This window comes from Lathyrus oleraceus, chromosome 5 (genome assembly GCF_024323335.1).
Source record: "Lathyrus oleraceus cultivar Zhongwan6 chromosome 5, CAAS_Psat_ZW6_1.0, whole genome shotgun sequence".
In the NCBI taxonomy this organism is placed as follows: Eukaryota; Viridiplantae; Streptophyta; class Magnoliopsida; order Fabales; family Fabaceae; genus Lathyrus; species Lathyrus oleraceus.
The window spans coordinates 500,444,196-500,469,708 of NC_066583.1; the positions used below are offsets into that span (position 1 = coordinate 500,444,196).

At 41.9% G+C, this 25,513-nt stretch overlaps 2 protein-coding genes across 5 annotated transcripts; both read left to right on the forward strand.

Moving 5' to 3' along the window:
• Positions 1-587: 587 nt before the first annotated feature.
• LOC127085753 (U-box domain-containing protein 44) lies at positions 588-4,338 on the forward strand. 4 transcript variants are annotated; one of them, XM_051026273.1, is made up of 5 exons: positions 589-883; positions 963-1,050; positions 1,160-1,908; positions 2,192-2,492; positions 2,616-4,338. In XM_051026273.1, exons 3-5 carry the CDS (start codon positions 1,183-1,185, stop codon positions 4,067-4,069), a joined length of 2,481 nt encoding a protein of 826 aa, XP_050882230.1. In that variant the 5' UTR covers positions 589-883; positions 963-1,050; positions 1,160-1,182; the 3' UTR covers positions 4,070-4,338. The 4 variants fall into 4 exon arrangements, with proteins under 4 accessions (XP_050882227.1, XP_050882230.1, XP_050882229.1 ...); XM_051026272.1 differs by having other exon boundaries at positions 589-846; XM_051026270.1 differs by lacking the exon at positions 963-1,050 and having other exon boundaries at positions 588-962.
• Positions 4,339-11,057: 6,719 nt separating this feature from the next.
• On the forward strand, positions 11,058-14,846 carry LOC127081605 (uncharacterized). Its single transcript, XM_051021850.1, has 2 exons — positions 11,058-13,705; positions 14,345-14,846. The coding sequence occupies exons 1-2, from the start codon at positions 11,058-11,060 to the stop codon at positions 14,844-14,846; spliced, it is 3,150 nt and encodes a 1,049-aa protein (XP_050877807.1).
• Positions 14,847-25,513: the final 10,667 nt, after the last annotated feature.

Consider the following 25,513-nt stretch of genomic DNA (forward strand, 5'->3'; position numbering starts at 1 on the left):
AATTACTGCATTCATATGAGTAGGTTTAGTTGTGTGTAACACAAATCCATTTCTTTATTTGTATGTTGAAGTTGAAGTTGAAAGGTGAGTTCTAGTGGTGTTGGTAGTATAGTCTCACATTGTTTTTTCTTAGTATAAAATAAAAGTTTATATAGCTTAAACACATGGAGTTTATTACATTAGTGTCTTGAGATAAAGCGAGCATTTGAGAATTGACCTTATGTTCTAAAGAATAAATTTAACTCATAATTCTAAGTAACTAAAAATAATTTTTAATTCCTAATTATCACATCCACCTATGCAAAAGTGGAGGGGACCACAAAAATTCAAAGACCATAAAATTAAAACACTAAATTTTATAATATTATAATAAGGGAATAATTATTTAAAAAATTTAAATTAAAGAGACCAAATATACATTTAAACCTAATATAATAGTCTAGGATACATCTAAACTATTTTATCTTCAAAATTTCAAGATTTCTTTTTGGAATTCATTTACAACAATAACATAACTTTGAAAAGTTATATTTAAAGACAATATTTAAAAAAAATATAAACACATGTACTCCACATGTATGAACTACACATTTTGACTTCGTCTTCCATCATTCATTTTTTCATCTGCTAGTTGCTTGGAAGCACAAGGATGACCATGACCACGACGAACAAAGCAAAGAACCCATATGTCACAACAACCTTATATTTAATGCTCTATAGCCGTCTGAAAACGACCCTTTTAACACCTTGTCCTTTCTATATTCCACATTTTTCAACCCCATTTTTCACACTTGTTCTTCAAATTTCCATGGTCAATATCAACAATAACAAGAAAATACAAACTGGGTCGGTCTTATTCTTTGCTGTTTCTCTTTCATTCTATGTAAAGTTCTCACCTTTAAACTTCAACTATGTTGGGTCTAACCTGAATGAAAGACTCTCAGAATTTCTATATTTTGCAGGTTCATTTCACTCTCCTTCATTTGTTATACTTGATTGTTTCTAGTTTTCCAAATTGAAGACAAAAGATAAAAACTTTCTCAAATTAAGGTATTAATGTTGTGTTAGCACTTTTCTCTAGTTATAGGTTTTTGTTCACTTGATCATGTTTTCTTCTTGAGTTGATGACTGATTCTTGTTTTTATGTGAACAAATGAAGTTTTTGTGAATAATAAGGAAAACATGGAAAAGGGGGATTTTTCTGAGATGCTGTCAAGGATGAAAGCCTTGGCTGATGAGGTTGTTAAAGCTAAGAAATCTGAAATTGAGGTAGAGGCTTTTTCTGAGTTTGGAATGTTGGTGGAGAAATTGCTACCAATCTTGAATGAATTGAGTGATAAAAGCACTGTTTTGGACAAGCCTTCGATTCGAAAATCGTTGGAATCTCTTGAGAATGAGTTACGTCGTGCTAGAACTTTAACGAAAAGCTTGAATTTGAGACATCCAGTTAAGCAAATTGAGGACATGACGCATGATATCGGCCGGTCGTTAGGAGTTTTGCTTGTTGCCAGCCTTGAAGTGTCTATTGATTTTAGAGAACAGATTTGTATATTGCAAAGACAGATGATGAATGCAAGATTTGATGGCATTTCGAGTATGACTTCAAGTCCAAAATCGGAATTTTTTGCGGGTGAAACGAAGGCAGTTGGGGAAATAGAAGAGGAAATAATTGATGTTTCTATTGATGATGTGGTTTTGCAACTTAAGAATGGCAATGATGAAGAATTTGCAGTTTCACTTCTGAGACTAAAGGAGTTCTTGAGGAATGAGAAATTGGACAGCGGTTTGATTAACGAGGAAGCAACTATTTCCATTCTTTTCAATCGGCTAAGTTCGTGTAAGGCAGATAATAGGCTCGCCATAATTCAATTGCTAAGACGAATTGCTTTCGGAAATGACGAGAAAAAGGTAAAATCTTAAAATTTTAAGTTGATTTTTACTATATTTTTGTAAATTTTGGTTTAAAATGATTACACCATTAGGTCCTGTATGGATATACAACTTAACTAAAGGCTTATATCATAAGTTCTTCTCATGTAAGTGCTTTTACATAAGCTATAAGATATAAACTGTTTTCATAAGCTTTGATGGAGAACAAATAAAAGTAAGCTAAAAACAGCTTATGGAGATCTCATAAGCGGTTTTAAACAATGTCACAACTCGCAAGTGCTTATAATGTGGTACAATGCAGGAGAAGATGGTCGAGGTTGAGTTTTTATCGGCAGTGGTGAAGTCGCTTACGAGGGATTCAGAAGAGAGGAGGGAAGCTGTAGGTTTGTTGCTAGACCTCTCTAACGTTCCAGCAGTTCGAAGGCGGATCGGAAGAATTCAAGGCTGTATCGTTATGTTGGTCGCCATTCTAAACAGCGATGACTCGGTTGCTTCACACGACGCTGCAAAGTTGTTGGATATTTTGTCTAGTAATAATCAGAATGCACTTCATATGGCGGAGGCCGGTTACTTTAGGCCGCTAGTTCAGTATTTGAAGGAAGGTAACGCCGGAATTTCCTTAACTGATAAGTTCGAATTTATATAAATTTTCAAACAACGATCATAACTCACTTAAGTTTTTCGACATTCTATTTACTTGAAAACTTCAAATTATATTATTGCAGGCTCTGACATGAACAAGATCCTAATGGCAACAGCACTTTCTAGGTTGGAACTTACCGATAACAGCAAACTTACTCTCGGAGAAGATGGAGCAATCGAGCCTCTTGTCAAAATGTTCGTCACGGGGAAACTTGAATCCAAGTTATCATCTCTAAACGCGCTACAAAATCTGTCTAGCTTGACCGAAAACGTGCAACGTTTAATTCAATCAGGAATTACGGGATCTTTGCTACAACTTCTTTTCTCGGTAACATCTGTGCTCATGACTCTAAGGGAGCCAGCATCAGCCATTCTTGCAAGAATTGCTCAGTCGGAATCCATTCTCGTCAACGAAGATGTAGCTCAACAGATGCTTTCACTTTTGAATCTTTCGAGCCCGATAATTCAAAGTCATCTATTAGAAGCTCTCAATAGCATGTCTTCTCATCTCGGCGCATCCAAAGTGAGAAGAAAAATGAAAGAAAAAGGTGCACTTCAACTACTCTTACCCTTTCTTAAAGAAAGTAACACCAAAATCCGGTGTAAGGTCTTGAATTTGCTATACACGCTCTCTAAAGATATAACCGATGAACTGACCGAATATCTCGACGAAACTCATCTTTTAAACATTGTTAATATTGTCTCAACGTCCACGTCGGAGAGTGAAAAAGCAGCTGCGGTTGGCATCCTGAGTAATCTTCCTGCTAGCGATAAAAAAGTAACAGATGCTCTAAAGCGAGCAAATTTGCTACAGATTTTGATATCAATTTTGTATTCTAGCAATGCAAGTAAATCACCATCAACAAATAGCTTAACCGAGAGTGCCACCGGTGTTATAAACCGCTTCACGAATTCATCTGACAAGAAACTACAACTTGTTTCAGTTCAACACGGGATAATTCCGTTGCTCGTAAAATTACTGTCAACAGGCTCACCGATCACAAAATCAAGGGCTGCAAACTCTTTAACTCAACTATCACAAAACTCTCTTTCTCTTAGGAAATCTAGAAAATCAAGATGGTTATGTGTTCAACCTTCAGCAAATGCATATTGCGAAGTTCATGATGGATATTGCTTTGTCAATAGCACATTTTGTTTAGTGAAAGCGGGCGCGGTTTCGCGACTAATCGAAATATTGGAAGATAAAGAGAAGGAAGTAGTTGAAGCTTCTCTTGTTGCACTTTCAACTCTTTTACAAGATGAAATTTGGGAAAATGGTGTGAATTTCATTGCCAAATTATCAGGTGTGCAAGCTATAGTAAAAAGTTTAGAAGTTGGTGATGCAAAGGTTCAAGAAAAAGCATTATGGATGTTGGAGAGAATATTTAAGATTGAAGAACATAGAGTGAAATATGGAGAATCTGCTCAAGTGGTGCTTATTGATTTGGCGCAAAAAAGTGATTCTAGATTGAAGTCCACAGTTGCAAAAGTATTAGCTGAGCTAGAACTCTTGCAAGATCAATCAAGTTACTTTTGAAACAAGGCTTTCATTATGAGAATTACTATTGTGGAAGTGATTTTGTTTTGCAATCCATTCATTTATATTTTTTGGTGTACATGCTTGTATTTTATATTGTTGGGATGAAACACATAGAGTCATTCAAGTGTATGTAATAATTTATTAGAAATGAAAGATTGTAAAATAATACTGGGTATTGGTTGGACTAGAAAGACTTGCTTGTACTCCAAGGTGCTTAGAGAGTTATTATTGAAGAATTTGGAAGTAAAAAGTATGAATTTCCTATATACCAATGGTTGGGGACTTGGCGAACGAGAGTATCACAATAGGCTAAATATCCAATTTTCAAGAAAAATCGATATTGCATATTTGTCAAAAACTTTAAGATATCAGGTATACGGGTCAAATCTCTTATATATTCACTTCAATGTTTTTTTTCATTCGTGTTGAATTAGATTGAGAGTTATATCAATTGTTGACTTATTATCACCGTAGAGCTTCATTGGTTCATCCTATTTAACCTAATTCGCAAATTTCATATGCTATAGTTTGGATTGAATCCTTTGATATTTTGAGGAAAATTGTCTTTGACATTGTTTGTGACATTATTCTTTGAGCTTCCGTTAAGTCTTTTCATGACTTTTCCAAAAAAAATTGTAAGAGAGCAATAAATTCAGTTAGGTTATCGTTAGTATCTCTTTTTACTTACTCCTCATCATCTTCAACATCCATTTTAAATGCCACACTTTTGTTTCTTTTCTCAAATTTGTCATTAATTGTCATTGAAGGTGAGAAAAACACAAGAAGGGGGTTGAATTGTGTTGACTTTTTCTTCTTTTAAGCCTTGAGAGCTTATGCTTCTAATGACTTTCAAACAAATTTTGAACATTTAGTTCAGAGTCTGACTTAGAAAGACTTTGTTAACTTTTGATTGAACTTAATCAGAGTATGAACCTTCAGTTCAGAGTCTGAATCAGAGTCACTTTGAGTCTGAACTCTTATATATCTTTAGCAGATTCTAAAATACAACCTGACTCAGAAATAAACAATTGATAGCAGCGAAATAGTTCAGAAGTAAGTAAAATAAAAGCACATAAGACAAGTAGTTTATCATGGTTCCTCTCACAACTTGAGAGTGGTCTAATACCCTTGTACTTTTAAGGGATTTTCACTATAACCAACTCTGATTACAAATGCTCAAGCACACAAGAAAGAGACTTTTTTTCCTTACACACACAAGTATAAGACTTTCTTGCTCAAACACACAAGTTTGATACTTCCTTACTCAAGCCAACGAGCTCAAGACTTCCTTGCTCAAACACACAGATCTAAGACTTCCTTGCTCTAGCACACAAGCTAAAGACTTCAAATGCCCAAGCACTAAAGCAGGATATTTTTTACTCTATAACAAATTGTTTAAGAGATTTAGATAATAACTTATACTTGATATACACTCAAAGGTGTAAACAAAATACAGCTTAGAAAGACTCTAAGATTTAAGAACTTATAAAATATTCACAATGTTAAAATGTTCTAAGTCTAATACTTTTGATATAATAGCTTCTCTTTGAATGTCAAGTTCAAAGTATTATGGTGTATTATAGTGTGATAGTCTTCTTCTTAATTTTGGAGCTCCTTATATAAATAAGAGAGAAAATATACGTTGAAGACTTTTATCAAAAGGTTGGTTAACCTTTGTACTTGATTAGACATATAAAGCAAACACCTTTCTGCAAGAGGAATTATCTGTTGAAGCTCAGACAATCTGGAGGGAGATATTTCCTTAAGTCTTCACGTGATAAAAAATGTTCTAAGTATATCACAGTTGCCTTGGTAGAAGAGATTCTACTTCAGAGGTTGACTTTCCTTCAAACTCCACTCTTCAGAGGTTGATTATATCATAGTCCACTTTTTGAATTTTGAAGCTTTAGAGTTTAGGTCACCATAGGCTGACTTTCTTCAGAGTTGACTTCTTTGGAGTCTGGATCTCCATCAGAGGCAGAGTCTTCAAAAGTAGTCTTTAAAGTCAGGGTCTGATCTTCAGATTCCTCAAACATTTCTTCATTTGTTCTAAATGATATATTCTTGCAAAGTTGAACAGATATTAGATAACTCCGTTGTTCTTTAAATACTTTATTATCATCAAAATCTAAGGGATATGGTATCAATAATTTTGGTCCCAACAATCTCCCCATTTTTTATGATGGCAAACAATAGTATTTAAGAACAATGATTGTTGATTAATTAACTTGTTGAATTCAAGATCAGAGGTTTGTAAGCTCCTCATGAGTCTGATAGTTCAAAGAATGAGGTTTGTAAGCTCTCCCTAAGTCTTATCCAAGTAAATTAAATTCCTTGAAGCACAATAATGAATTCTTCAGAATTTAAGTAAAAAACAGTTAATTTAGATGCTTAAATACTTATCATTTTTCTTCTCCTTTTGTCATCAACAAAAAGATAAGACAAAAGAAGAAAAATATACTAAGAAGATATATGGAAAATTAAGTTCCGAGTAAAAATAGATAAAAATAGATTTTGCAATCCCCCAAAAATTGAAATGTGTTTTACAAGAGATAGAAAAATGGATGGATTGGTTTAGAATATTTCCTCACTTCTCGAGGCATTCAAACAACATATATCCAGCTTCCAAGTATTAGAAACAGCATAAGTGACAATTGCAATTAAGATCTAGTAAACCTAAAGTATCATACATTAAAGATCATATGTGATTAAACTTCCACAAGCAATGTATATGACACTCAAGATCCTCTATATAAGCATGAAACCACAGGTTAAGACCATAAATCTACATCCAACCCTCTCTTCTTCAAGATGAGCACACCTGCTGAAAACACCAGAATCACCGTCTCTTCAAAGACCACTATGGTTGAGGAGACTAAAACTTCCACTAAGCACAATCTTCAGAGACATGAAGGAACACAACCCTCTGGATCAAGCACCTTCATTCAGGCACTTAAGCCAAAAAGGACTTCTATGTCGAGGAAGAAGAAGAAGAAGGTTCCAGCCAAAATAGTCTACTTTGATTATGATGAGGAAGATGAGTCAAATATAAACTGGGAAACGTGCTTCATAGCTTGAGGTTCGAGTAATGATTTAGACAAAATAATGTATTAAAGCATCTTGTAATGTCATTCCAACTTAATGAAAGTATACCCAATTTTCTTTTTGCAAAGATACTCATTTTTATTTTCTCTTAATTCCTTTGAATGATCCACCGATAGAGAGGTCTCATAATTATCTCGACCATTTAAACCAAAAATAAAGAAAAACTAGGGAAGGAAAAAGCTATTTTTTATTTTACCAGAAGTCATAATAATCCCCAATTAATATGGCTCAGAGTATGAGAAAACACAACATAATTTGAAGGGTAAAAAATAATCCAACAGACTAAGCACTAAAATAGGCCAAGAATCATTCAGAAAGTGACACATAAGTGAACATGAGATATTGAAATAAGAATAAATATCACATATATGTTGTTAAAGACAATTTCATCCAATTCTAAGTTACAGAGGTTGAGATGCATTAGAGTCTAACGTTCACCATAAGTTGTTTTAGAGCTTTTAATCATAATAGCTTCTAATTATCATCAGACTCTGACCCATTCGCTCAGAACCTAACATTATGCATGTTCAGATTCTTTGAAGACTTTTAATAGAAGATGCTTGATAAATATAATAGTTCATTGATGATCAGTATCAATAGACTGTATATCTATGACACCCTTATGAATAAAATCTTTTACAAAGAGAAGTTTGATTTTAAAGTGCTTGGTTCTGGAATGTTGAACATGATTCTATGTCAAACAAATAATAGCAATATTATCACATAATATTGATATACTGCTTCCAAAAATCTGATAATATATCAACTGATATTTGTAAAACATCAGGTCTAGAAGTTGTTAAGTAGAGTGAGAAACCAATCATACCTTAACACGGCTTATGATTAAACTTTTGAGCTCCCTTCCTCTTTGTTCATATTTCATGTTGAATGGATAAGAGTGTTCATAACATTGCAACCTTCAAGCTTGAACTTCATCAAAAGTTCCTTGGTATATTTTGACTGATGAACATAGACTCCATCTTTGCTTTGGTTGATCTGAATTCTAAGGAAGAACTTTGATTCCCCTATCATGCTTATTTCCAATTCAACCTACATAGACTCAAAAAAATCTTTGCAAAGAGATGAATAAGTAGAACCAAAAGTTATGTCATCAACATATACTTAGACAATCAAGATTTCCTTATTCATAGTCTTTCTAAATAGTGTAGTGTCAACATGACCCTTTTGAAAGCCATTTTCTGACATCAATTACTTAGTCTCTCATACCAAGTTCTTGGAGCTTGTTTGAGTTCATAAAGTGATTCCTTGAGTTTAAGCACAAAATTCGGGTGGATTGAATCCTGAAACCTAAGAGGTTGATTGACATACACTTCTTCATAATGACTCAATTTAAGAAATCACTCTTGACATCTATTTGGTATACAACATGTTCCGGACTGGGCCATGACCCTAGGCACGGCACGGCCCAATACTCGCCAAGCCCACGTCCAAACGGCCATGTCCACACGACCACGAGGACGCGTCAGGTGGACGACAGTCCGCCCGACGAACGTCTCCCCGGGCCCTTAAACACGTGTCGGACAGTGAGCGGGTCCTCCTCGTACGATCTCCATCCACTCACCGTCAACCCACGTTGCGGGCACCTCAGTTGTGTCGGGCAGGGCCTTAACGGCATCCCACTCACCACGTCACCCAACTCCCCTATATTGTCGCCTTAGGGATAGGGGCAGTTGGACCAGGGGGCAGACTTTGGTCTAGGTCTTAACGCTTCTTACGCGTCCCCTGGCAGCTCCTCCTTGGGCCTAGCTAATCCAGCCCATTAGGAGCCTTGGCCCAGCGCTGGGGGCTCACTATAAATACCCCTTTCATGGCAAAGGGGCAGGTATTCTAACTCACACTCTGATAACCTCATTCTGTACCTTTTCTGACTTAAACATTGGAGCACTTTGCAGGTACACCCCCCTTTTCACTTCATTCTCCGGCCCATTCACCAAGACCTTGGAAGGCCCTCCTGATCAGGTGAGATCAGTGGCGCCGTCTGTGGGAACTAGCTATCCCCATCTTCATCAAACGAGGATCAAAAGCTCATTCATTTCTGTCCTTCCAACATGGCCGGAGAACAACATAGCGATCACAGCCGTCCCCTCGTCAACTACAACATGGACGACGGCCCGCCATCCCATGAGGCGGACGTTCGGGACGGTCATCCATCCACCCCGTCTCCAGAGCCCCAAAACAACGGAGATGTCCCTCACGCCCACAATTTAGGGGCAGAGACATTTCATCCCATTCCCGTTCCCGTTGAAGGAGACGCCGTAATGATTGCCATGGTGAATGCCCTCAATCAGGCCGGTTCTATGCTCCACCAGCAGCACGAACGAATCATGGCCCTCGAAGCCGAACGACAAGAGGCCCGGCCCCAGCCCCTGAGTAGGATACAACAACGTCCGGAGCCAACGAAGAAGCGAGGACGTCGCTCTCCCGAACCCCACGCCAGCAGGGCACGCGCCCATCGTGACGGTGGTCGAGCGAGAACATCACCAAGGCGCGGGCACAGCCCCGACAACAACGAACTGTCTCCCTTAAGGAGCGACGAGGAAGATTTGCATTGCCCCCTATCTCGGGCAATAATGGAAGCCCCGCTCCCCAAAGGCATGGAGAAACCGCCAAACCTAGCTGTGTACGACGGGACTACAGATCCCGACGATCACGTCGACAACGTCAACGCGATGCTCGACTACCGCAATGATATAACCGGGCACCTCAAATGCCGACTGTTCTCAATGACCCTCAGGAAAGGGGCCATGGCCTGGTACAAAAGCTTGGCCCCTGAGTCCATTACGTCATGGAGAGTCATGAGGTCCATGTTCACCCGGCACTTTACAGCTTCCCGTCGTCACCCCAAGACTGAGGCGACCCTTGAAGCCATAGTGCAGAAGAAGAATGAAACGCTGCGCTCATACATCGAGCGATTCAACCAGGAAGCTGTCGAGGTAGATACCACCGAGCACATGAAGAAGTATCTCCTCGAGAGAGGTCTCTTACCCGGCAGTGAACTTAGCAGAGCCGTAGGGATCGAGCCTCCCCGCACCTTAAACGAGCTCCTGCATAAAGCCCAGGCCTACATCAGATACGAGGAAAAGCAGGTGGCACACAATGCCCGCAGCGGACGTAACGCTGGGGAGACCGAGCACTCAAAACGCGAGGACACGAGCATTTCCCGTCGCAACGGAGACAGACGAAGAGAAGAAAGACCTCGCGAGCTCCGGGAAGGAAGAGGCCCCGCGGGCAGATATAGCGAGTACACCTTACTGACAGCTCCTCGAGAGCGTATCCTCGCAGAATGTATCAACTCTGAATTTAAGCAGGGCAGGGTCAGGTTCCCAAAACCGTCTGCACCAAAGCCCCACACCGACAAATCAAAGTACTGCCGGTTCCACAGAAGTCACGGACACGTGACCGAAGACTGCGTCCACCTGAAAGATGCGATTGAAATTTTAATCCAAGAAGGGCACCTGAAGCAGTACACGAGGAAGAACGAAGCTCCCAGACACGACGAGCCAGAGAAGAAGAGACCCCGGGAAAACACACCCCCGACAACTCTCCCTATCAAGTGGCCCTCTGCGTGTCACGACCGGAAGATTTCTTCCCCCCCGAACCATTGCCCGAGGGCAAGATCACTGCACTCAGCCCCTGGGAAGACTTCCCTACCACACTGGTGATATCAGGAGGAGGAACTAACGGGGAATCCGCGGCCCTCTCCGTCAAACGCAAGTTCGACGAACTCCTACTGACTGCCCCCGAGCAGAAAGCGACATTGACAAAATACCGGGGAAAATCCAACCCAATATCCTTCTTCCTGGAGGAACTCCCGGGCGGATCCCCGAACTCGGCCATCCCACTATTGATTAGAGCAAAGATGGCCAGATTCGACGTACGACGCATCCTGGTCGACGAAGGCAGCTCAGTGGATATCATGTACGTCCACCTCTTCAAGACTCTGAAGCTAGACAAGACCAACTTAGCCCCCTACGTCGGATCAGATCTCCAAGGATTCAACGGAGCAACAACCAGACCGTGGGGATATGTTGAGCTCCTCGTCACTTTCGGCGAACAAGAAACGGCCAGGGAAGTCAAAATCCAATTCCTGGTCGTAGACTGTCCGTCTCTCTACAATTGCATCTTTGGACGCCCGACGCTGGCCGAACTCACTGCGGTCCCATCCACCGTCCACCTGAAGATGAAATACTACACCAAATTGGGACGTGTGGTCACCATCCATGGTGACATCGAAGCAGCCCGGCGATGCTACGACGCCGCAGTAAAAGGACAGGCCGTAGTCATCACGAAGAGCAACTGCAACAACAAAAAACTCAAGACCGAGGATCCTGCCCGAGGAGTCAACGCCATCGACCTCGACTGTCGCATCGGGCTGGACGAGACCGGAGAGGGGAGGTTCCCCAAGGAACGCTCTCTCGAACACCCGGTCCGACCAATCCCCGACGGGGAGTTCGAACTCATTCCTCTTGGGGACGATCCGGAAAGGACGGTGAAGATAGGTAAGGGACTACCCGAGGAAACAAGAGAAGAGCTAGTAGCATGCCTCAAAGAGAACTCCGACCTCTTCGCGTGGAATGCCGCAGAAATGCCCGGGCTGGACCCCGAGATCGCGTGTCATAAGCTAGCTGTAGACCGGGCAGCCAAGCCCATAGCACAGCGTAGACGCAAGCAATCGCCCGAAAAGGTAGAGGCTGCCGAGCGAGCTGTAAAAGACCTCTTAGAGGCAAATTTTATTTCTGAAGCCCAGTACACAACCTGGCTCTCTAATGTAGTCCTCGTTAAGAAAAATAATGGAAAATGGCGTATGTGTGTTGATTATACTGATCTTAATAGGGCTTGCCCGAAAGATGCTTTCCCCCTCCCTAATATAGACTCGCTCGTTGACAACTCTGCAGGTTTTAAACTCTTGTCCTTCATGGACGCATATAGTGGATACAACCAGATCCCTATGTCGCCCGCAGACAAGAAACACACAGCGTTCATGACCCCAACGGGCAATTACTACTACAACGTGATGCCGTTCGGGCTCAAGAACGCTGGCGCTACATACCAACGCATGATGAACAAAGTCTTCAAGGACGAAATAGGGGACATGCTCGAAGTGTACATGGACGACATGATCGTCAAATCACACGAGGAGGTAACCCATGCTCGACACCTTACGAAGGTATTCGAGCAGGCGAGACAGTGTAAAATGAGGTTCAACCCCGAGAAATGCACGTTCGGAGTCCGGGCAGGCAAGTTCCTCGGTTTCTATCTCACCGAAAGAGGGATCGAGGCCAACCCCGACAAATGCCGGGCATTCTCGGAGTTTCCGACCCCAAAAACCAAAAAATCGATCCAGTCACTCAATGGAGTGCTCGCCTCACTCTCCCGTTTCATCGCCAAGTCCGCCCAGCACGCATTGCCATTCTTCAGACTCCTTCGCAAAGAGGCTACCTTTGACTGGACCGATGAATGCGAACAAGCGCTACTCCATCTAAAGAAAGTTCTGTCCCAACCCCCGGTCTTATCACGGCCATCAGAAAAGGAAACCCTATACTTATACCTATCCGTGGCAACCGAGGCCGTCAGCGCCGTTCTAATAAGAGAAACCGACGAAGGACAAAAGCCCATCTATTTTACGAGTAAAGCACTCCAAGGTCCCGAGCTCCGATATCAGCAAATCGAAAAGGTCGCCCTGGCCCTCATCAACACAGCGAGGAGACTACGATATTACTTCCTCGCACACACGATAAAGGTGAGGACCGACCAGCCAATCAAACAGCTGCTCGGGCGCCCGGATATGGCCGGGAGGATGCTCAAGTGGTCATTAGAACTCTCCGAATTCGACATACAATACGAAAGTAGGAAAGCCTTGAAAGCTCAGGCGCTGGCCGACTTCGTCGCGGAGATGACCCACTGCCCGACTCCAGCAGAAAGCGCCCACAAATGGACGATCTTCGTCGATGGCGCCTCTAGCACATCAGGCAGCGGGGCCGGGATCATCCTCGAAAATGAAGAAGGGATCCTGATAGAGGTATCGTTAGCGCTAGCATTCCCAACATCAAACAACCAAGCCGAATACGAAGCCTTCCTCGCAGGCCTGAGGTTAGCCGACGACCTGGGAGCAAAAGAGGTAAAAATATCCACCGACTCCCAGCTCGTGGCCTCACAAGTGCGAGGAGAATACCAAACCAAGAACGACAACCTCCTCGGGTACTTGTCCCTCGTCAAAGAAAAACTTGATAGATTTGAAAAATGGGAAGTTCAACACATACCCCGCGAGCACAACACACGGGCAGACGTTCTCTCGAAACTAGCCAGCACGAGGAAAAAGGGTGGGAATAAATCAGTAATCCAAGAAATTCTCCCGCGGCCCAGCATCGACAAACTACCGCCTCCACTCGAGGTCAACGCTATTGGAGATGCCCACTGTTGGATGACACCCATCTACAATTACCTCACACGAGACGAACTCCCGGCTGACCCGAAAGAGGCGGCCATTGTCAAACGACGCGCATGCTCGTACGTACTCCTCGAAGGCAAACTCTACCGGAGAGGATTCTCCATCCCACTACTCAAATGCGTCGAGGAAGAGAAAGTCCCCGACATACTTGGAGAGATACATCGGGGAATTAACGCTCAACACCTCGGCGGACGATCGCTCGCACGAAAAGCCCTTCGAGCAGGCTACTACTGGCCGACCATGCAAAACGATTCGAAAGAGCACGTCAAAAGATGTGACAAATGCCAACGACATGCCGACATGCACCTCGCACCCCCGAACGACCTCAGATCGTTGTCTTCCCCATGGCCCTTCGCGTGGTGGGGCATGGACATCCTCGGACCCTTCGTCACCGGATCATATCAGAATAAATACCTCATCGTCGGGGTGGATTACTTCACCAAATGGATCGAGGCGGAGGCACTGGCTAAAATAACCGCGCAGAACATTCTCCGGTTCTTCAAACGCAACATCCTCGCTCGGTTCGGTATACCCCAGGCACTTGTCACAGACAACGGGACACAATTCACGGACGGAGGATTCCAGGACTTCATCGCCAGCCTGGGCACCACACAGCATTTCACGTCTGTCGAGCATCCGCAGACGAACGGGCAAGCAGAGGCGGCCAACAGGGTAATCTTACGTGGCCTCAAACGCAGACTCGGCGAGGCAAAGAGGGCATGGGTCGAGGAGCTACATAGCGTCCTATGGGCCTACCGCACGACACCGCATTCTACCACCGGGGAAACCCCGTTCCGACTAACTTACGGCACCGAGGCAGTCATCCCGGTGGAGATACGGACGCCAACGAGGAGGACAGAGGAGCCCCTAGACGAGGAAATGAACGATGAAACCCTTAGAGCCGAGCTCGACCTAGTCGAGGAGATACGTTCCGAAGCAGCTCTCCGGGAAACAACCCTCAAACAAAAGATAGCACTACGTCATGACGCGAAAGTCATAAAAAGAGAGTTCCAGGTCGGCACCCTGGTCCTCAGAAGAAACCAGAAAAACCCGAGAGAGGGCAAACTGGCGGCCAACTGGGAAGGCCCTTACCGCGTCCGCGACAAAACGAGCAACGGGGCCTATTACCTAGAAAACCTACAAGGAGAACAACTCGCTCGACCATGGAACGCAGAAAAACTTAGACAATATTACAGCTAAGTACGCCACGGGGAGACGTGGCAGGTACGGCCACGCTCTTCGTCCCCAAAACCCCAGGGAGGAACCACGAGACCCGGGAACGATCCGGGGTCACACAACAAACACAACCCTCCCCGACGGTTGGGATCTTGACCAAGACCCAACGTCGAAGTACCAAGACTGGCAGGGCACCCAGCTCGCGATGGGAGGACCCAAGCCTCGGGACCAGGGTTCGAACAACGGACCCGGGCTTCGATACCCACGGGCACAAAGCCCGACACTTCGTCGGTTCCCTAAACCGAGGAGATTAACAAAGTCGAGCAGAGTACGAATTCATGCAAACAAATATCAAACACAAACGAGCACAATGAACGGTAACAAAAATATTCATACATTAGAAACGACAAAGGCGGCCGAAGCCAAGTACGCCCGAAGGCCATATTACAACGCCCGAAGGCCAAAATACATGAGGCACGCAGGCCATGATAAGAAAAACATATAAACTAAGACTCCGCTCGGAGCTCCTCTTCATCCTCTTCTTCTTCTTCTCCCCCCAGCTCCTCCTCCACTTCAAACGGGCAGATGATCTCACCATCCCGGACGCAGCAGTTATAGGCCGACCCTTCCGTCACCAACTCAGGGTTCAGAAGCCCGAGCTGCTCGACAGCATTGTCGAAACCCTCTTTGAAGCAGGCCACAAGATCTTGGTTGAGAGTCCGGATATGCCCTAGCAGCTCACCGCGCGAGCCAAAGGCGCGTTCCTCCTCGGTCTCATCTGCCAGAGGACGGACCTTTCCCTCGAGAGACTCAACCTGAGCCCGTAGGTAGGCGTTGTCCTCGGTCAGCTTCTGATGGTCGACCACCTGCTCTTCCAGGCTCGCCTTAGCAGCCTTCAACTGGTCCCTCTCCCTTTCCACCTCCTCCAGCTTCTGGCGCAGCCCTTCCTGCAGCTGATGCTCTTCTTTGTAGTCCGACAGATCTTGAGATAGTCTTTCCTTCTCTGTCCGAACCTGCAAAAGGGCTTCCTCCAGCGAGGCGGTGGAGACCGCAGTGTCGGTCAGAACCATGGCCGTCTCCATCACCCGGATGACGGCAGCAATATCCCTGGCCAGATCTTTCCTCCGGGCAGCAACATCCTGGTCCAGAATAGCCTTGGCCTCAGGCGCAGGCACAGCAATCGACTCCTCGGCCTTGAAGAACGACCGTTCCACATAGCAGGGAGGCAGAAGATAGCTGCCCGGTCCATGCGAACCTCCTGGAGACGACCTGGTAAGGGCCCCAGCCGGACGCTTCCGTTTATGGAGGGGAGAAGCCGCTGGCGACGGACTGCTGTCAGGAATGGTGATCGGGTTAAGCCGAGGAGGAGAGGAAGGAATCACGCTCGCCGCCTGCGAGGGACCGACCCCGGCATCGCCAGCAATCTCCGAGACACGGGCCGCAGTTTTCTTCTTCTTCTTGGGCACCCGGTCAGGAGCGCCGACCTGATTCGCCAGCTTCAGCACCCGATCACGAGCATTGGGCATGGCACCTGCAAATAAATTACACACAAACGTTAGCGACCGAAGTCATAAACAGAAATAAAAAGCTAAACAAAGTCTGCCTACTCAATAACGCCAGAGCTTCCTCCTCGGTATCACACTCGAGCAGAGCCTTCGTATTGATATAACGCGTCTCGGTGATTAGCTCCCCGGCCTCATCCAGGTAGGGCACGCCCTGTCGATTCGCCCAGAACGCCAAGCTGAAGCTCTGCACGTAATCGACCAGCTTCTTGTACGCGAGCCTATCCTCCTCGCCGAGCATCGCGTACTTGACCCGGTAATGCGCTGTGGAGAGATCGAAATGATCACGCTGCCACCTCAGCGGTATCTTCGACATCAGCGTCTCCTCCCCGTTGGGTTCCCGTTGATAGTAGTAGAGAGAGTGAAGGGCAGCCCGGGTAATCGGCATCACCACGTACCACCGGCTTTTGAAATGGCGAACAGAATCCTCGTACGTCTTGAACAGACGCACGGGCTGCTTGAAAGAAACCCAACTGTGGCGGCCACGGGAACCGGACCTCTGGAGATGGAACACGTGGAAGAAGAGAGCCCGGGTGCAACCAATGCCGAGGAACTGGCAAACTAACTCGAATGCCCACATAAATGCGAGGGCATTAGGATGTAGTTGGGACGGCGCCAGCCGGAGCCACTTGAAGACCGACATCTGGAAGGAGCTGAAGGGCAGTCTCATCCCCGCCTCACGAAAAGCAAATTCATACATGGTGAACTGCTTCCCCGGGAAATGATGACAAATGCGGTCTTCTTCCTTGGGGGCGCAGCAATACCAGTTCGGTGGATCCTCCCGGTTTATGGCCTCGACCATAGCGTGAGCAGTGATGGCTTCGTCACAGAAGTCTGATTCCTCCTCCAAGGGCTCGTCCGCAACCCAGGAGAAGTCGACCTGCCCGGAAGAGGAGGCGTGTTCGGTACCATCTCGGACACTCCCATCCCCGACAGGAAGACGAGCGATTGTCGCGTCGTCGGTGGAGGACCCAGAATCTTCCTTCCTCGGTCGTAAGCGCCCGGTAACACCTGAAACGCAGACAGAAAGAGTGAATTCGACGTCGTATCAAATCCACCCTTCCACCGCAGGTCAAGTGAAAGGGCGTAGCGGCGACGGACACTAACCGTGCTCAACTCGGTGGCCCGCGCATTCTATGGAGACCGGGCATAAACTTCATACAACCTATGCAAGTGTTGCCCGGCATATGAAGTTTATGCCCGGTACAGTAGGATCCCAACCCTATTTTCTACCATCTAATATACACCTACAGTCCACTACACTGTCCCTAAGTTAAACCTAACCACATTTCTACGAAAATAGCATGCGTTTGACAGAAAACAACAAGGAAAAAGAATGGGTCACAGTGGAAAACCGTACCTGACATAGTTAAGTTGAAAAGGTACGGTGGTGTCCGAGCAGAAAACGGTGGTTCAGATAGGAGGACGGGCGGAGACGGCGGTCCAGACGGTTGAGAGAGCAAACGAGAGAGAATGTGGAGAACTCCGGTGAACGCGTGAGCAAAAAGAAAAAGTGGAAATGAAGTTACTCAACCCCTTTTTATAGGGCTTGGCACGTAGACCAACACGCTAGGTCATCATTACCTAGCCTGCCTACGCCGTCTTTGCGCGCGAAACGAAGCGACCCCACTAATTCTGAGACACGTCTGTCAAAGATGAGAAGCTGAAGCGACCCGAGCACCTATCCATCTCCTCGACTCACCAAGACGCCACCTCCCCGCGTCATACCCACGTTTACTACAAGGAAGGCGCAGATCAACCGACCACCTCCATCCCCGACATTCCCGAAGAAAGGGTCGGTCATGAATAGGTCTGGCACGACCTCGCCTGTCTAACGGTCAAGCTTCCCCATCGTCGCGGGGAACCCTTAGTCGAAACATAAGTCATCCCTCTGGCTCAGAGACTCGACTTGGGGGGCTCCTGTTCCGGACTGGGCCATGACCCTAGGCACGGCACGGCCCAATACTCGCCAAGCCCACGTCCAAACGGCCATGTCCACACGACCACGAGGACGCGTCAGGTGGACGACAGTCCGCCCGACGAACGTCTCCCCGGGCCCTTAAACACGTGTCGGACAGTGAGCGGGTCCTCCTCGTACGATCTCCATCCACTCACCGTCAACCCACGTTGCGGGCACCTCAGTTGTGTCGGGCAGGGCCTTAACGGCATCCCACTCACCACGTCACCCAACTCCCCTATATTGTCGCCTTAGGGATAGGGGCAGTTGGACCAGGGGGCAGACTTTGGTCTAGGTCTTAACGCTTCTTACGCGTCCCCTGGCAGCTCCTCCTTGGGCCTAGCTAATCCAGCCTATTAGGAGCCTTGGCCCAGCGCTGGGGGCTCACTATAAATACCCCTTTCATGGCAAAGGGGCAGGTATTCTAACTCACACTCTGATAACCTCATTCTGTACCTTTTCTGACTTAAACATTGGAGCACTTTGCAGGTACACCCCCCTTTTCACTTCATTCTCCGGCCCATTCACCAAGACCTTGGAAGGCCCTCCTGATCAGGTGAGATCACAACATTATCATGATAAAATAACATAATAGAGAAGAAACCTAATCACATATAACCTTGCAACTGGTAAAAAGGTTTCAGAGAAATCTATACCTTTTTGTTGATTGTAGTCTTGAGCTACCAGTCTATCTTTGTTTCTTGCCATATATCATTGATCATTCAACTTATTTGTGAACACCCGTTTTGTTCCAATGATATTCTTATGATGCGGTATGGGAACCAGATCCTACATAACCTTCCTTTAAAATTGGTTCAGTTCTTCTTGCATTGCTACAATCCATCCATCATCCGATAAGACTTCATCAATAAAAGTTGGTTATATCATGGAGATAAATCCCAATATTGGTTGTTATTCCCTGAATGCAAAACTTGTTTTCAGAGGATTGTCTTTATTACCAATGATTAACTCTTATGGATGAGAAAAGTTGTACTTGTAGGTCTTTTTGAATTGCAACTTCTTGAGAGATACAAAAAGCTTCGTTAGAAATTGCTTCTTCAGGATGTGTTTCAAAAGTGGCAATTGGTTTTGAGCCACCAGCTTTTTTATGAGACTCATGAAATAAGAAATTATGCAAAAAAAAGTTTTAAATAAGTTATGACATTTTAATGTCATATTCCTTAACATCAAATAAGATATGTATAATCTCTTCAACCATTTTGGTTTCAGAGTTATACACCATTGTGCAACTTTCGATATGTTAAAAATATTGTTCTTAGAGGAACAAGTTTGTTCTAACAATACTTTTCTAAAAAAACACCATGGGCCTTCTCATAAGCTATATTAGCTGGACAAGCTTTACATAAAGGTTACGCATCTGAAGCACCAACTTTTGATTAGACAACATCAGTTTTCTCAGTACCAGTAATCCTGCCTTACTAGTTTCTTCCCTATTTCACACCTTATTCCTCCTTCTGAGTTAGGATTTGGAATATAGGTTTTTACTTTTTTGTATGTTATAGTTAACCACTTCCTTGGTACTGAGATTGTTGCTTTGTACTTTTCTTTTGGCATATATACAACAAAAATAACCTCATTATTTGGTATTCATACTTTTATGGATCCTTTGGTGTTAGTTCTGACACGTCTTCTCTTATTTTGGGTCTTAGCTTTGTAATAAGGCTTTGGATCATTCAAGACTTCAGATTTAAAAGTATGTTGTCTTGAATGATTCATATTCTTAGGTTCTGGATCTTTCAGAACCCTCTAACCTGATGTCTTAGTTTCTATCTTCTTCATAACCTTTGACTTTGGGGTTTCAGGTTCTGATTATTTTAGAACCTTTGACTTAAGAATAATTGGTTTTAATTTCTTAAGTACCTTTGATCTTGGGATCTCAAGTTTTTATTTCTTCAGACCATCTGACTATGCAATTATAGGTTCTGATTGGTTTGAACCATTTGTTTTACTAACATGCACAAAATGAGAGTATAGCCTTTTTTTAGTAAAGCTTGAAGAAAATGGGTATGAAGGTCTCATCAAAGTTTCAGTTCTAGGATTAAAATATTTTTTATGATAACCAATACCTTCTCTTTTGCTTCTACTTACACCATAAATCATCGATGCAAGTTTGATTCTATTAAAGTCATATATGGCAAGCTCTTGAAGAGCCAATTCAAACTCATTAAGAGGTTTTTCAGGCATATTTTTCACTAAAGCAATCTGATCTCTTTCAAGTTTTTCAATTTTATCTTTAGAAAAACTTAACTCATATTTTATAAGACCATATTGTTTTTTTTATGATTTTTATATGTTTGGCTTTCTCCTGGCGTCTATCCATAAGATCTTGACAAAAAGTAGTTAAATCAGATTTAGAAAGTTTTGAGAATATCTCATATGCATCCTCTGAGTCAGAGTCAGAATCAACTTTTGATTCTGAGTTTGAGAGTGTTGAAGCCACCAAAGCTAGATTGTCTTCTTCTTTACTCTTTCCAGCTTCTTATTCATCATCAAGTTCATCATATGTTGCCATTAAACTTTTCTTAAACTTGTTTTTTAATTTTTTATTCTGGAAGCTTTCCTTTTTGGCTTTGTCCTTCTGAAGATCAAGATAATCAGCTATGAAATGGTCAAGCTTCTGACAACTAAAGCATCCTTTATGATCATCCTTGTTATCTCTGGAGCTTGTTCCCCTTAAAATAAATCTTCTTCAAAAGAACCTCATGTTCTTATTGGCAAGATTCTAAAATATTTTTATGATGAAAGTCATTTCATTATCATCAGAATCTTCATCATGTGTGGATTATTTATGCTCCAAAGTATGAGAAGATTTCTCAGACCTCCCAATAGATTTCAAAGCAATAGACTTTGATTTCTTGATTGGTTTTTCATCTCCATTGAGTTCTAACTCATGGCTTTGGAGATTACTTATCAGACTTTCAAGAATGATATTGTTCAGGTCTTTAGCTTCCTGAATAACTGTCACCTTTGGTTTGTATCTGACAGGAAGACTCCTAAGAATCTTTTTGACATGATCATAAGTGGTGTAGCTTTTGATCAGAACTTGAAGCCCAGACATAAGTACTTGAAATCTTGAGAACATAGTTTCAATGTTCTCATCTTTTTTCATTATGAACAACTCATATTGTTGAACCATAAGATTTTCTTTGACTTCTTGAACTTGTTGGTTTCCTTCATAGGTCGCACATAAAGATTTAAGAATAATTTTGGCAGTGGATTTTGTCAATAATATTTATGTACTCAAAATGAGGCAAAGCATCTACAATAATTCCTCTCACTTTGTGGTGTTTTCTATAGATCATCTTATGAGCAGGTGTGAGAGACTTTCTTTCATACACCATACCAACACTATTGAAGTGAATATCAATGCCATCTTCTAAGATATCCCATAACTCATCATCAAGATTTATGATGTGAGTGTACAACTTGCTCTTCCACCATTGAAATTCAGTAGAGTCTCCGCTAAATGTTAGAGGTTTAGCAATATAATTATTCTTATCAGATGTATGTTGATCATGACTAACATAAACACTAGAAGTACCCCCTGTAAATCCATATTTTCCTGACATGAAGGAATATGTATTTTTCTCAGGATCTTTTATGCACCACTATTAAGTGTTCAACACAGACCTTACTCTGATGTCAACTGAAGGTGAGAAAAACACAAGAAGGGGTTGAATTGTGTTGACTTTCTCTTATTTTAAGCCTTGAAAGCTTCTGCTTCTGATGACGTTCAAACAAATTCTGAACACTTAGTTCAGAGTATGACTTAGAAAGACTTGGTTAACTTTTGATTGAACTTAATCAGGGTTTGAACCTTCAGTTAAAATGTCTGAATCAGGGTCATTATGAGTCTGAACTTTTGTATATCTTTAGCAAATTCTGAAATAGAATATGACTCGAATATAAACAATTGATAGTAGTAGAACAATTCATAAGTAAATAGAGTAAAAACACATAACACAAGCAATTTATCTTGGTTCCTCTCACAACTTGAGAGTAGTCCAACCCCCTTGTACTTCCAAGGGATTTTCATTATAACCAACTTTGATTACAAATGCTAAAACATACAAGTAAGAGACTTATTTGCTTATACACAACAAGTATAAGACTTCCTTGCTCAAACATGCAAAAGACTTCCTTACTCAAGTCCACGAGCTCAATACTATCTTGCTCAAACACATAGGTTTGAGACTTCCTTGCTCTAACACACAAACTAAAGATTTCAAATGCTCAGGCACTAAAGCAAAAGACTTTTGACTTTATAACAAACTATTTAAGAGATTTGGGTAATAACTTACACTTGATATACAACCATAGGTCTAAACAAAATACAACTTAGAAAGACTTTAAGACTATAGAAGTTCTATAATATTCGCAATGTTAAAATGTTCTAAGTATAATAGTTTTGACATGATAGCTTCTCTTTGAATGTCAAGTTCATAGTCTTGTGGTGTATTGTAGTGTGGTAGTCTTATTGTTAGGTATGCAACTCCTTATATAAAGAAGAGAGAAAAGAGACATTGAAGACTTCCACCAAAAGGTTGGTTAACCTTTGTACTTGATTAGACACATCAAGCAAACACCTTTGTGCAAAAGGAGTGATTCGTTAAAGCTCAGACATCCTGGAAAGAGATATTTCCTTAAGTCCTCACGTGATAAAAAAGGTTTTGAGACTATCAGAGTTGCCTTAGTATAAGAGCTTCTATTTTAGAGGTTGACTTTCCTTCAGACTCCACTCTTCAGAGGTTGATCATATCAGAGTCCACTTCTTGGCTTCTGAAGCTTCAGAGTCTGGGTCACCAGAGGATGAATTTCTTCAGAGTTTGGATCTCCATCAGAGGCATAGTCTTCAGAAGTAGTCTTTAGAGCCAGCGTCTGATCCTCATATTCCTCAAGCATTTCTTCATCTATTCTAAATGATGTATTCCTGCAAACTTGAACAGATGTTAGATAACCCAATTGTTTTTTAAATACTTTATTATCATAAAAACCTAAGGGATGTGGTATCAACCATTTTTGTTCCAACAATCATTTCAAAGGTGAGGAGAGAGCCAATTAGCTTATCAACTTTGATTGCACTTATATCTTGTGCTTATTCATTGACTTAACATAGATCAAATAATAATGTCACAACAAAGACTTATAACTTTTCAAAAAAGTTTCTTTGAAAATTTTCTTTGACATATCAAATATCTTAGGAAGATATCTAAATTTTTTTTCTAGTCAGGTACTCATAGGATATTTTTTCACGAAAAGCTAAAAAGCTATTAATAATGTCACGTTGGCGGACATTAAACTCAATGTTGATTTCATCTTTTTTCATCCTTAACTTTTCAAATTTTATTGTGAGAAGCTGAAGTCTTGACATGCAAATCTTAGAGGTGCCTGCATGTGTAGTTTGAAGAGTTTCTCCAGCTTTCTTGCTGCTAACACATGTGTTAATGTGTCAGAAGATATTCATGTCAACTCCATTCTAAGTAACATTGAGTGCACGAGAGTTACCATGTGTTTCCCCATCTTCTTCTTTTGACCAATCCTTCTCAGACTTCAAGGATTTAGTGCAATCTTCAGTTGTAAATTTTGGAGGCGCCCATCAATTTATGTATGCTTTCAAAGTCTTACTATCCATAGATTTGAGAAACGAAACCACACAAACTTTCCAATAATCATAGTTTGTTCCATCAATATAGGTGGTCGATTTACTGATCCTCCTTCTTTAGTATTGTCCATTTTGAACAGAATGTATAGAAACTCTGGAGCTGGCCCGACTAGAATAAGGTGCTTGTTCTGATTCTAATTGAAGTTTTATCTTATGGATACCAAGATATCATACACAATGTTCGAACAATGTGTATGACATATATAATTCGTAATAGACATAATAAAACACAATATAAATAACACATGAATTGATAGCTCATTTCAGTGCGATATCACCTATGTTTAGAGGGTGTTAACCCAATGAAATGAAATTCACTTTTAATATTAAGAAGTACAAATTGGTGTGATTTGAACTCTCATAGTCAAATGCCTTTTTTCCTAATACTTCATGTGAACTTCTATTCAAGCTCCCTCTGAATACAAGATCTCTCGCTTTCACTCAAACACTCTTCCAAGTGTTTGGACAATTTCAAAAGTACATGAAAGATTGAATGCTATTACAACTCAAATACTTTATTCTCATAGCTTAGAACATGACTCAAGAATATAACATTACATAAAACAAACAAAAGACTCAAGAACAATAAAACACGCAAAGCTTAGTTGTGCAAACTCATAATCTTTGCAAAGGGGGATAATTCCAGCAACAAAAGTCTAGCTCCAAATCCCAATAGGATTTAGATCTTGAACATGGGTGAACCTTCAAAAACACTAGGGATCATTTTGTAATAATGTTTGATTGTAAATCTTGATTGATTAATTCTTAAATGAATTCGAATCTCTTGAAAATACAAAATCAATCTTGTTAAATCTGATTCAAATTAAATCCTTCATTAATCTAAAACGTGTCAACTCAATCAGATCTCTAATTGTATATAAAAAAAACAAATCAAACATGTCCGAGAGTTATTACAACCAGTCTTATGCGCGAAACAACTAAGAGCAAGATATGATGTCTCGCACACTATACAATATTATGCATAACATGTTGATTTTCTACTAAAATATATTGATCACTAAAATATATTGCTTCAAATATAATAATAGATAGAACTCCTTAACTTTGACACTATATAAGCTAGCTAATTAATGAGATTTATTATTGTGATAACATTTCTTATCAAAGATACTTTAAAACTTTATTTTGAAACATCATTTTTTATTTATGCAATTTCATGTTATTGTTTTGTTCTCACACAAGAAAACTCATAAATTATGCTTTATTTATTTTTATTAAAAAAATGACTAATGACGTGATTGAAGAACTTCTTTCCATTATATGATCTAATTATTTTAATATCTATACTAAATTAATTTTTTATCATTAAAAAAATAGAAAAACAATACTTACTTAAAAATTATTCTTAAGAAAGAAAACTCAAGTAACTCATGTGCTATCATCTATGAAAGTAAAAATAAAACATTGAGCCTCAAACACACTTTCAATATGAAATGGACCCTAAGTTTAGTATGGACTAGATGAAAAT